Below are 14,183 nucleotides of genomic sequence, written 5' to 3'. Positions count from 1 at the left end.
AAGGGTAGTGGCCCGTATGCAAATAAGTCTGTCCGTTATAGGAAGGCAAGGGTAGTGGCCCGTATGCAAATAAGTCAGTCCGTCATCGGAAGGCAAGGGTAGTGGCCCGTATGCAGATGAATGAAGTGTAAGGAGAATAAGCCTGTCCGTCGTCTAAAGGCAAGGGTAGTAGCCCGTATGCAAACGACTGAAAAGTGTATGGAGAAATAAAGCTGTCCATTATAGGAAAGTAGTGAAAGTGGCCAGCGTGAAAATAAGTAGTGTAAGGAGAAAAATAACCCTAGTCGACCATCTGAAGGCAGTGATAAAGGCAAGGCGCAGGTAAGTGAGCTGAGAAGATAAAGTTGTAATTCCTAGTCCGCCAGAATAGCTGAACCGAAGGTTAAGTAGCAGTATCGAAGACGAGCCCATAAATTCCTAAAAGACACAATGATGCCCTATCCAGACGCAGACTACACAACATGGAGAAACTTGAAGTTCTGAGATGAATGCAGTTGGTAAACGATGATGCCATCCCCAGACAAGGAGCTAAAGGCCCCAAAACGGAGAAATCTGACTCGTAAAATTAAGTAAGTGACTAGTTATATAGTATTCTCCCTCACAAATAAAGGACTGTTGGAACTCTAATATCAGATTAGTATAATGTTTAGAAAGATGTTAAGGGAAGGATATACAAAGATATAAATACATACATAAATATAGAGATAAGTCAGATGATAGTTTTGGATTTTGATTAATGTATAATTAGACATATGTAGAAAGGCAAAGGAGAGAAATTTGATATTTGTTATTGTCTAACATATAGGTATGATATATTTTGGAAGGGAAGGGTAGAGAAATACAGAGAAAGAAATAGCCTTATGAGTGTAGCTAACCCTTGGGACCAGCATTAGTCCAGAAATTGGTGTCAAATGTACTATCTGTCTTGATTAGAGAAAGTTGTGAATTTTTATTCCCCAAGACAAAATGGGGTACTAATTAAACGGAAGTTAAGAGTGAAATTCCTAAATCAATTTATAAGGTAAGGATTTGATTTAAATAGGAGAAAGGGTGTACCTAATCCTCTTAAGTAATTATTGTTCATGTGTGAAGAAGAAGCTATAGCAGTTTTTGTAAAGATATTAAGTTTGTTGTGTATAAAGAAATAACCTTTCTAGTGCAAAACCAATGTATTTAATTGCCATATATAACTGATAATACATAGGCAAATTTGAGTAATAATAATAATAATATGTGCTTGAGAAGTGTTAATTTTCTATATTGTGTATATAAGTGTAAATAAAATGTTATGTTATATATTAATGTGTGTGTTGTTTGTCATTCTTGAACACTCAGCCTGTCCGAAAGGAATTATAAATAATTGAGTGAGAAGTTCCCTTGAATCTGGAATTCTCCTGTAAAGTAAAGTCAGATGTGTAAGTGGGGAAATTAAAATAAGGTGGACAACAACTCCTATAAGGGAACAAGAAATAATAAATAATAAAAACAAAATAAATATAAAGTATAATCTATTGTTTTCCACCCCCCACAACCTGGTGGAATACCTATTGGCCAGTCTGCGAACACCATTTTAGAGCTGTACCTTTAAAATGTAAGGAGGCTTGGATCGCATCATGATGCCCATCATAACTTGAAAAGACATCGGTCATAATTGCATGATGGAAGAGATGGTGGTGGTGGGGGGGGGGGGGGTTGCCAGAGCTTTACTCTGGAAATTAAACATGGGTTGGACCACTTCAAACCTCCAATAAGCAAATTGCTGGTATTGCACCAGTTGATGAGAGTCATCTACCACCTAATATTTCCTGCTAACACAGGGGCAGCAGTACTCTGGTTGTGGTATAGCATCCACACCAGAGTACTACTGGTAGCATTTTAGCATTTAGCATTAGTAGAGGCATACGATGCAAGAAAGCAAGCTTATTCAGCATCAGCCAAAAAAAAAAAAAAAAAAAAAAAAAAAAACCCACTCCCATTTCACCCCTCCGTTCGTTCGAAATACCTGTCCAGTTGAGCTTTAAATTTGTTTAGGCTATCAACTTCAACAACAAGTGATGGAAGTCGGTTCCACCAACCAACCACCCGCTGGCCAAAGGCAAATTTCCGCACATCTATCCGACATCCGTCCTTCCTCAATTTGAATTTATGCCCTCTGAGGTGATTATTCTGAGAAAGATGAAGAATCCCAATTGGCATTGAGCATGCTCAAACCATTCAAGGCCTTATACACCTCTATCAGATCACCTCGCCGGTGCCTAGTCTCCAGACTCTGTAATTTGCAAAACTTAAGCCTTTCTTCGTAAGAGCAACCCTTTGTTCCATTTACTAATCTTGTTGCCCTTCTCTGTACCCGTTCCAGCAGCTCTACATCCTTCTTGAAATGAGGCCTCCAGACCTGTATACAGTACTCAAGATGTGGCCTAACCATTGCCTTATACAAGGGAATAATCACCTCCTTATCCCTGCTAGAAAAATTCCTGTATATCATTGACAAGACACCATGAGCTACTCTTACAGCTCGTCTGCACTGCTCAGAGAACTTCATATCTCCCTGCACAATTACCCCCAGGTCCTTTTCATTCTCCACCACTGTCAGTGTAGTACCGCAGAGTTGATACGTTGCTCTGGGGTTACTGTTTCCCATATGTAGTACTTTACATTTGTCAATGTTAAACTTCATTTGCCACCTCTCAGCCCATCTGTTCAACCTTTCCAGATCCTGTTGCAGCAGCATAGCGTCAGTAGTGTCCTTAACGACCCTGCCAACCTTTGTATCATCTGCAAACTTGGACATTAAACTTGATATCCCATCATCAATATCATTCATAAACACCGAAAACAACAACGGACCCAACACTGAACCTTGAGGAACTCCACTAATAACATTAGTCCACGTTGAGCAGTGTCCATTGATTACCACTCTCTGTCTTCTGCCACTCAACCATCCCCTTATCCATAGCAGCAATTTGCCTCCAATGCCACACTGCTCCAATTTGTGCAGCAGTCTTCCATGTGCAACAGTATCAAAAGCCTTCCTAAGATCCAAATATATAATATCAAAGTTTTTCCCTGCATCCAGTTCTTTTGTGACTACATCATAGTATCCAATCAAATTGGTCAGGCAAGACCTGCCCTTAACAAAACCATGCTGCGTCTGAGCTATAACTGAATTCTTGTCTAGATGATCCTGCAGTGCTTCTTTAACCAGTGCCTCCATTAATTTACCTGGAACAGAAGTCAAGCTAACAGGTCTATAATTACTTGTGTCAGCCTTTGATCCTCCTTTGTGAATTGGGGTTACATTTGCACATCTCCAGTCTATGGGTACCTCCCCTGAGTCCAAAGAAGCTCTCATAATTATGGCTAGGGGTTTGCATACTTCCTTTGCTGCCTCCTTTAATATAACTGGATAGATCCCATCCACCCCAGGTGCCTTTTTTATGTTTATCCTCAACAATCTCTCCTCCACTTTCCTCTCAGTTATTACAAAATCATCCAGCTCACTGCCAATGTTTATTTTACCTACATCATTCTCCTTCCTGAATAACTCCTCATGCGTGAATGTAGATGCAAAATACTCGTTTAGATTGTTAGCCACCTGAGCAGGATCCTCAACTGTTGAACCATCAATATCCAGTGGACCAATCTGATTCATCCCTTTCCTTCTCGAGTTCAAGTATGTAAAGAACTCTTTTCTGTTTTTCTTTGCATCCTTTGCCAAGGATTTTTCGTAGTCTGCCTTTGCCTGCCTAATCTCCTTTGTGACTTGGTTACAGACCAACTTATATCTATCATAGGCTTCCATGTCACCCATTAATTTATATGTATCCCATGCATTTTTCTTCTCTGCCACATGTCTCATTAGTTCATCTGACAACCATTTAGGCCTAAACCTTGAACAATATTTCTTAGTTGGTATGTAAAGCCTGGTAGCCTCCAAGATTAGTTCCTTGAATGCTTCCCATTTTGAGTTTGCTGTTGGTAACATCATCAGTTGGTCCCACTGTACAGAATTTAAATACTGTCTCAGACCATCATAGTCGCCTTTACGAAAACAAAAACCCTTCCCTTTACCTCTGATGGTAGTTACCTCCTTGAGTAAATCCCACTTCAACACACTGTGATCACTGCCACCTAGTGGTTCATTTATCTGCAGGTTCTTAATGCATGAAGAGTCACTACTGAGTGATGTGGTGTGGTTATTAATGCTGAGTATGCTTACATTGGTTTGGTCTGGTGTACTAGGTGCTATATTTCTATAGGTTTACTAACAGTCCCACTGTTGTGGATGTGCAAGCAGTGTTTGGTTGTTTCAGAATGACTAGACTTTGCCGAAATTCAGTTTTCTATCAATTCCATCAGCATTTTAGACTCCCAGGTAGCAAGCCTTGCTTGTCATACCTGAGAGAATATCTGTGACAGCCTCAAGAACCATGTCCTTAAGTCAGTGGATGAATATGATGACAACATTATTTTTTATATCTTTATTGCATCATGGTATCTAGTCAGATTGCTTATACAATATTTGCCCCTTAACAAATCAGTGATGTGACTGCAGGGATTTGTTAAGGCATTCCTGTCTAGATGATCCTAGATTACTTTTTTTAAGCAGTGTTTCCATTATTTCGTAATTTTATGTGGAACAAGTTAAGTTCACAAGTCTAATTACTCACTGTTTGATCCCCCTTTATGAATTTCAGATACATTTGCACATCCCTCCACTTCCCGTTTCAAAATTTGCCATTATAATTATGCCTAAAGTTTGCTGCCTCTTTTAATATAATAATACTAATAGTAGTAATAGCAATAAAGTGCAAGGAAGCCACAGGCCTTTGACTAGTGGGGGGGGGGCATTAGTAGATAAGAAAATACAGATTATTTGCTTCCCTTCTCACTTAGTTAACCATCCAGTTCACATTTTAATTTATTCAAACTGTCAGCTCAATTACATGTGAAGGCAATCAATGACATGCTGGCTAAAAGAAAACTTCCTACAATCTAGTCTAAACCTGTTCTCCTATAATTTGAATTTATGCTCCTGAGTTTTGGAATTCTCTATAACAATAAAAATTCTACCTTCATTCATTTTACTAACCCCCTCAGAGCCTTATTAACCTCAGTCAGGTCACCTCTGAGCTGCCTGGTTGCCAATCTGTGTAACCCACACAATTGGAGTATTTCCTCATACTGTCGCCCTTTTGCCAATGTCACTATGCGAGTAGCCCATCTTTGCACCCTTTCAAGAAGCTCATTGTCTTTTTTTTTTCTTTTTTTTTTTTTTTCAGATGGTCTCCATACTTGAATACAGTATTCCAAATGTGGTCTTGCCATTGCCTTATACAGTGGGTGTATGACCTCCGTATCTCTACACGGTAATGTTCGATAAATCACACTGGTTAACAGATTTTCAATATATTTTTTAATAAAGTAAATGTATTGTCCCTCTGGAAAACTCTAACAAAGGTTTATTGAAAACTGAAAATGGGGTAATACAGGCAAAATGAAATGAGCACAGAAGCTTTCGAGACTGGGTCTCTTCCTCAAATGTAAAACACATAAAAATACATAAAAACGTTACAATAGAATGAAGAACGTGCCGAGGGTGGTCATGCCAGACAAGCAAATAGCATGCATGAAGTTGGTGCACGTAATACTAGGAGCATTCACTGGGTAGAACTGGGTAATTGTTGCTGCAATTGCAGGGTGCACGCATGAGGTGTGTGCCAACGCTTGTCACATTATAAGACAACTGCCTCCATGACTGGGTGCATGCACATGCCTCTGTTGCGATTGAGGACACTATGGCAACTGGATATATGAAGTGACTTAAGCCACAACCGCTGGTGGTAGTGATCTGATTGGTCATTGACTTCAGTATCACACCGCAGATTTAGGTCATGCTGTATGAACCAATAGTATTCTGCAACCACAATGCTCATAGTCAGCATTCCAGATGAGCCCCTCATGTTCTGAGATGCAGTCTTCGAATCTCCTGGCAGTTTCTCCCACATAGCAGTTGCCACGATTGTGGCAGCTGCTATGTGGGGGAAACTATATATTTTTATTTTATTTTATTTTATTTTTTTTTTTGTTTCTGTCATGAAGGAATTTTTTCTGTATTGTTTTAATTTGCAGAGTTGAGAAATCAGCATTAAAAATTATTTTACTCAAGTTTTGAAAATACTGGCATGTCTTATATTCTATAAAATATGCTATGTAGGCTTCAAATGGCATAAATAAAGCACATTCACTATACTGTTTTAGTATATCTTTATTGAAAACATGTTATATTATGAAAAACTTTACAATACAGTTTAAATTAATAAGAATTCATACAGTTTTAGTTAAATCACATTGATCAGCAAAATACATAAAATTACTTGATTCAGATTTTATGCTTCTACTTTGCCTGTTGTTTGTACCTCACATCTGAGGCATCTCACGTCACAGTCCAACAATAGTCAACTACCATTGCAGAGTTCCATTTGCCTTTTGTATCGCTTCTCCACCATAGAGATGTCCTGGTGGAATTTCTCGCCAAACTCACTTATGGTTCCACAGTTGTCCAGAGAAAAATACAAATGGCGTTGAAAAAAGGTGTGTTTTTAATAACATCTTGCAGCCTAATTAATTTATGGTATGATGACAGAAGTTTTCTCACAAGTTGTTTATAGTTATATCTGCTTTGTTGTTTCCCAGAAAATTTGTTGCTGCAAGTTTGAAAGCATCCTTGGTCATTTTCTCATCATCATGGAAGATATGGTCAAAGTGTTTATCCTTCTGAAGGTATCTGTGGACTAGTGAACAAAACCTTCCTTTATTTTGGCCTCGCTAAGTCTTGGAAATTTTTCCTTTAGGTGGTGGCAGTAGTAGTAGTAGAGGCATGTGATGTAAGAAAGGAAACTTACTTAGCCAAAAAATTGAATTTATTTAAGCTATCAACTTCCATGACAGATGAAAGTTTGTTCTAGCAGACAACTACCTGCTCGCTAAAGGAAAATTTCTGCATGTCTATTCTACAACTGTCTTTCTTCAATTTGAATTTATGTCCCTTCAGGTTTGTAATCTGAGCAAGTGGAAGAATCCCATCAGAATTGAGCCTGCTCAATCCATTCAAGGCCTTATACACTTCAATCAGATTACCTTGCAGGTGCCTAGTCTTCGTTTCCCCTCACCAGTCTTGTTGCTCTTCTCTGTACTCATTCAACTCTACATCCTTCCTAAAATTAGACCTCCAGACCTGTACACAGTACTCAGGGCGTGGCCTGGCCATTGCCTCATACAAAGGGATAATCATCTCCTTTTCCCTCCTAGCAAAATTCCTGTATATCATTGACAATATCCCAAGGCCTGCTCTGGCAGCCTGTTTGAATTGCTCAGAAAACTTCATATATGACTGCACAATTACTCCCAGATCTTTTTCATTTTCTACGACCCTGTGTATTAGTATTAGTATTAGTAACGGCCGTATGGTGCAAGAAAGCCTATGGCTTATGCTGCACCAGCCAAAAAAAAAAATCCGAACAAAACAATGATAAAAACAAAAATTAAATAAATAAATAAATAAATAATAATAATTAATAAATAAATAAAAATAATAAAATGAAATAAAAATAAATAAAAAGGAAATTAATCCTGTCATCCTATGCGCTTCCCTTACCCGAAAGTACTATCCAGATGACCTTTGAATTTCCCCAAACTGTCGGCCTCTACCACCCATGAAGGCAACTTATTCCAGTAATTTATAACTCGCTGGCTAAAATAAAACTTCCTGCAGTCCAGTCTAAACAGTTCCCCCCGTAACTTGAATTTATGTCCCCTAGTTCTAGCATCATTTATAATCTTGAAAATTTTATCCTCATTCATTTTACTGATGCCTCTCAGAGCCTTAAACACCTCAATCAAATCTCCTCTAAGGTGTCTAGTTTCCAAACTCTGCAACCCACATATTCGAAGTCTTTCTTCATAAGGACGCCCTTTTGCCGATCTCACCAGGCGAGTTACCCTTCTTTGCACCCTTTCAAGAAGCTCGATGTCTTTCTTTAGGTGCGATCTCCATACTTGAACACAGTATTCCAAGTGTGGTCTAACATAAGCCTTATATAATGGGATTATCACGTCCCTATCTCTACTTGCAGAATTTCGATAGATCATCGATAGGACACCATGGGCCTTCCTTGCAACCTGTTTACAATGCTCAGAGAATTTCATGTCTGACCGTATCGTAACACCCAAGTCCCTTTCCTCCAGTACTGGGTTTAGTTGAACTCCACCAAGTGAATAAGTTATTTTGGGATTACTGTTTCCCAGATGTAATACCTTACACTTTGTTGGATTAAAGCACAGCTGCCATTTTTCTGACCATTCTTGAAGTCTATCTAGGTCTCTCTGAAGAAGCTCAGCTTGACAGTGATCATTAACTACTCTACCAATTTTAACATCATCTGCAAATTTAGACATCATGCCCTCTATCCCTTCATCAATGTCGTTTATGAAAATTAAAAACAACAGTGGTCCTAATACTGATCCTTGGGGAACCCCACTTCTTACATCAACCCAATCTGAGGAATAGCCATTTATCACAACCCTCTGCCTCCTGCCCTGAAGCCATCCTTCTATCCATCTAAGGATTTTCCCAGTGATTCCAACCTGTTCCAGCTTATAAAGCAACCGCTCATGTGGGACTGAGTCAAAAGCTTTGCTGAAATCTAAATAAACAATGTCGAAATTATTCCCTAAATCCAGATCCTAATTCCTCAGATTGGGTTGATGTAAGAAGTAAGTGTAGTATCACACAGTTGATACGTTTCTCTGGGGTTGCTTATACCCATATGCAGTACTTTGCATTTGTCAACGTTAAACTTCAGTTGCCACTTCTCAGCCCATCTGCCCAACTTTTCTAGATCCTGTTGAAGTAGCCCACTGCCATTACTGTCATTAACAACCCTGCCAACCTTTGTATCATCTGCATACTTTGGAATTAAGCCTGATATACCTTCATCAGTATCATTAATAAATATATAGACAACACCGAACCCTGGGGTACTCCACTAATAACCTTAGTCCATGGAGAGTAACATCTATTGATTACCACTCTGTCTTCTCCCACTCAGCCACTCTTTTATCCACTATAGCAACTTTACCTTTATACCATACTGCTCCAATTTGTATAGTAGTCTTCCATGCACAACAGTATCAAAAGCTTTCCTGAAATCCAAGTATATGATATCAAAATTATTTTTTGCATCCAGCTCCTCTTTAATCACATCATAGTATCCAATCAAATTTGTCAGACAAGATTTTTCCTTAACAAACCAATGCTGTGTCTGAATTATTACTGCAGTCTTGTCCAAATAATCCTGCAATGCTTCTTTAACAAGTGACTCCATTATTTTACCTGGAACAGAAGTTAAACTAACAGGTCTGTAATTACACTTATTTGAAAGATGTTCCATCTTCATCCATGGCCTTAACAAATTGTTTCATAAGTCCAGTTTTATGTGTAGGGGATGTAACAGGATTTTGCTTGGCACAACCAGTGGGCTGTTATGGACATATTTTATGCCTGGATCGAGTGATTGCCTTGAAGGCCAGTTTTTTTTTTTTTTTCTGTAATGGAAAGACTGTGCTCTTCTGTCCCATTCACAAAGAAACAGCAAAATTTTCTGTATCAGTAACAAGATGGCAATAACTTTTAAGTCACTGTAAATCTGCCTTTGGTAGTCCTTTTAGTTGATAGATTTGATAAGAAGCATCATCTTATTGTATGGTTCTTTCATATGAATTTCGTGGTCTATTTGGAATTGATGGTGGTATGTTACCATTATGTAGTACCACTTCATTTAAACTCAATTTAGAAGAATCTATGGAGAGTCTACAGTCTTGAGGGTTGTGGCCAGTATTAAGTGAATCCATTAAAATGTCAGTGCTGGTAATTTTATTTTCTATTTTAAAGGTTATTTCTATTTTTAAAAAAAACTGAGGTAAATCCTTTTGGCAGTACCTATATACAGACACTTTAATATTAACTTGAAGGAGATTCCACTGTTGCAGTCTTGAGCTTTAAATTTCTTTTATATTTTTTGCTAAATCAAGACGTCTGATAAGATAATTTAATTCACTTTGCATAATTTTGTGCGACTCTGCAGAGGGGAAATTGGAAATAAAATCAGGATCTATTGATGTGAAGGTTATGGTGATTTATCTCAGCCATCAGTTTTACAACCTGACTCAGATTGTAAAACATTCAGCTGGTGGCTCCCATACGAGTAATCTTTCTCCATGGGATACTGATTGAATAGCATATGGTATGTTTGGGTAGTTTAAGGTCCACTTCTTCCAGATATTTTTGGAAATCCCATACAAAAATAACAGTCTGACATATGATCTGTCTCCAAGGCTCTCTCTCCATATCATAGGCATGGTGAAAGGCATTGAGCAGCCTTTGTGATTTAATCAGCTGTGGAGATAAGAATCACAAGTATTGCAGCAAATATGCGGTGCCCGGATTTAGTTGGTTCCCAATCTTGCAGCCGAACAAAAAGGTATACAACAGTTGTATACTTTTTTATTATTGGAATAATGGCATGATTCTGTGATGCAAATGTCACTTCACCACACACACACACATAACAAAATTATCTGCACTGTTTACACACTTATGTAGCATGCTAAATTTCAAGTTTTTGCTCAGTTGAAATGAACAACTGTAGCACGTACAGATGCCTGGCTCAGACTGACTGACATGTCTAGACAGGAAATATAATCATTTTAACTGTCATATTTGTATGACAGTTAAAATGGATTTTATTACCAAAACATTTTAGCTGTTGGGCAGTTCATTGATAGGACACCTTGGGCTTTCCTAGTTGCCTGTTTACACTGCTGAGAAACTTCATCTGTCCATCTTATAACTCTTTGATCCCCTTCTTCCTCTACTGTTTTTTTAATTCAACCTTACCAAGTGTATAATTTATTTTGTGGTTGCTATTCCCCAAGTGTAAGACCTTGCATTTTGTCCTATGAAAACAGCTGCCACTTTTGACTGTTCTTGCAGCCTGGTAAAGTCATCCTGAAGGGGCACTGCTTGGTACTGATCGTTAACTACTCTACAGATCATTACATTGTCTGCTAATTTTGACATCAAGTCTACTATCCCATCATTAATGTTGTTTATGAAAATCAGAAACGACAGTGATCCAAGAACTAATCCTGAGGCATCCTACTTCTGATTTACACAAATCTGAAGAATATCCATTAATCAGAACCTCTACCTTCTGCCCTGCAACCACCCAGCAATTCATGTTAGAATTTTTCTGGTAATCCTAACATGTTCCACCTTATACAGTAACTTCTCATGAGGGAATGAGTCAAATGCCTGGTAAAACTCCAAATAAGCTATGTTGAAATTGTTCTCTACATCCAGCTCATGATTGACTATGTCAAAATAGTCTAATATAGTTAAACACGAATTTCCCTTAACAAAACCGTGTTGTGTGTTATTCAGAATGCTATATCACTCTTCTGCCCTGCAACCACCCAGCAATTCATGTTAGAATTTTTCTGGTAATCCTAACATGTTCCACCTTATACAGTAACTTCTCATGAGGGAATGAGTCAAATGCCTGGTAAAACTCCAAATAAGCTATGTTGAAATTGTTCTCTACATCCAGCTCATGATTGACTATGTCAGAATAGTCTAATATAGTTAAACACGAATTTCCCTTAACAAAACCGTGTTGTGTGTTATTCAGAATGCTATATCACTCTTATTCATTGCCTCAAAGATTTTTCCCTACCACTGAAGACTACTACACCAACTACAGCCTAACTGGTCTGTAGTTGGTGTAGTTACCAACTTCTCTCTTAGAACTGCCTTTATATATTTGTGATACATTGCCACTTTTCCAATCCAAACAATTTCTCCTGGGTCAAAGATGCCCTCAATTAATTTCAGTGGTTCAGTATAATCTCTGACAGCCTCCCTCACAATTACTGAGTATATGCCTTCAACTCAAGGGGCCTTGTTTGCCTTTATGCTCAAAATTTTTTTCTAATAAACAGTTATTTTGAAATTGCTAATTTTATATGACAGCCTCTTCTCAAGATGGAGCTTGCTTCAGTAAAGAAAGTAAATCATATAATAGGATTGATCTCATCTATGGTGGGTGCCTTTTTTCTGTTTAGCTTCAACAGTTTCTTTTCCACTTTCCTCTTAATTGCAGAATCAGCACTCTTTTAAAATTTGACATACTTCCATCATCCCCATCCCTAAAAGAATTATTTCTTTTTAGTGAATGTAGAAGCAAAATGCCTATTCAGTTTGTCAGCATCTTGACACGGTTCATCAACAGCTAAACTATTGATATCTTGTTGACCAATGTGATTTATCCTATTCCTTCTGGTGTAGGAAGGTGTATCCTTCTGATGTATTCATCCTATTCTTTCATAAGCAAATACATTGGTTCTGCGTTTCTTTGTATTCTTTGCAAGAGACCTCTCTTAATCTGCTTTAGCTTGCCTAACCTTTCTGATTTGATTGCAGACAGTTTATAGCTGATGTAGACTTCTTTTTGTACCTGATAATTTATGCATCCCATGCAGTTTTCTTCCTTGTTATGTGCCTCATCAGTTCAGTTGACTTCCATTTAGGTCTGAGCTCTTGAGCACTATGTCTAATTGATATAAAATGCCTAATAGCTTCTACGATTTCATCCTCCTCATGCTTCTCATTCAGAATTTGCTCTTGGTAGCTTCATCAGTTGGTCCCATTGCATAGAATTTAATAATTGTCTGAGACCACTGTAGTCACCGTTTAGTCACTGAAGTCACCTTTGCATTGCAAGAGATTTTGTGGGAACCAAATTACCGTCTTATATGAGGGGTTACCTGTACATAAAAAATATCATATTTGTTTCTTCCATAAGTTTTGTTTCTTCTTGAACATGTAGTAAAATAAGTTTTTTTTTTTTTTTTTTTACTTAGCATAATTCCATTACTCTTTTCAATAAATAATATTTTGAAATTTTTACTGTGTGCCAAAAGAGGAATTATAATCTTGATTCATTTAATGAGCTGGAGCAACAGAAAATTCTGGGCTGTGACAGATTCTGTAGTGTGGAGTATAGACCAATGGAGAGAAAATTTAGTATTGTTTAAATGATTGTGCCGATTGAAACAAAAACCCTCTTAGAATGGGTTATTTTGAAAATAACATTAATTTGGCAAAAATAAAATACTGATTAATTTTAGGGTACTGCAAGAAGAAAGAAGAAGGTTGTGCATAGGACAGCAACAACAGATGATAAGAAATTACAGAGTTCACTGAAGAAATTAGCTGTGAATAACATACCAGGAATTGAAGAAGTGAGTACAGTATATCCTACTAATAATAGACACCTTCGTGCATGCTGTGTTTTCTATCAGAGAGGTGTCTGCTTATTTGGAATTGCATAAAAAATTAAAAAAACATGTACTTATTACAAAATATTATTAGAACAAACTGAATACAATAGTACAATATACAGTGGATTCCGGTTATTTGGGCCACCGGTTAATCGGGGCAGCTGTTTATTTCGGGCAAATCTTAAAAAACAGAACCCAATCGAGAAAATAGTTAGGGTTTACTTCGCTTAATTGGGACAGCATGCCGTTTAATCGGGGCAGGAGACCACAGCACTGGAGATTACCCTACGATTGTCTCCGATGGTACCACATGGTTCGGTCAAAATTCTGGAGGTCACAACCATAAAACAATAAAAACAATTAGCAGTCACCTGTTTATTGGGCTTTTGTGTTAGTGAAATCTATCATAAACGGACAGTAAACTCGATCTTATTGAATTTGCGATAATACCGACAGCTGGAATTCTGTGGGTTATTACGGTGAAATGTGTTTACACTTCCATGAAATATTCAATCATATAAAAAAATTAATTTTCAGAATCTTCTCTTCATTACTATTTTTAAATCTTTGTAACTCGTTACTCCGTTCTCACTTGCGCGTATCATGTTACTTGCAATTTGCGTGTGCCGTGTTCTTTGTTATTGATTGCTTATCTTTTTACTGTTTTAAATTTTAACCCCCACCCACAAATGTCAGTGAACAGAAATGTCAACTAGTTCGTATGTACATATTACAGTACGTATTAATTATTCCGATTATCAAGTATATTCTTCCGATTT

The 14,183-nt window shown here is 37.7% G+C and overlaps 1 protein-coding gene across 1 annotated transcript in view; it reads left to right on the top strand.

Moving 5' to 3' along the window:
- The window catches only part of bic (bicaudal), a 156,359-nt gene that overhangs the window by 92,573 nt on the left and 49,603 nt on the right, over positions 1-14,183 (top strand). Inside the window, exon 3 of the mRNA XM_090371739.1 lies at positions 13,252-13,365. Within this exon, the coding sequence (XP_090227865.1) occupies positions 13,252-13,365 (114 nt within the window). The remainder of the gene's footprint in view (positions 1-13,251; positions 13,366-14,183) is intronic.

This window comes from Mastigoproctus giganteus, chromosome 4, assembly GCF_048544385.1.
Source record: "Mastigoproctus giganteus isolate SK-2022 chromosome 4, ASM4854438v1, whole genome shotgun sequence".
In the NCBI taxonomy this organism is placed as follows: domain Eukaryota; kingdom Metazoa; phylum Arthropoda; class Arachnida; order Uropygi; family Thelyphonidae; genus Mastigoproctus; species Mastigoproctus giganteus.
This window is presented reverse-complemented; position numbering and strand designations above follow the sequence as displayed.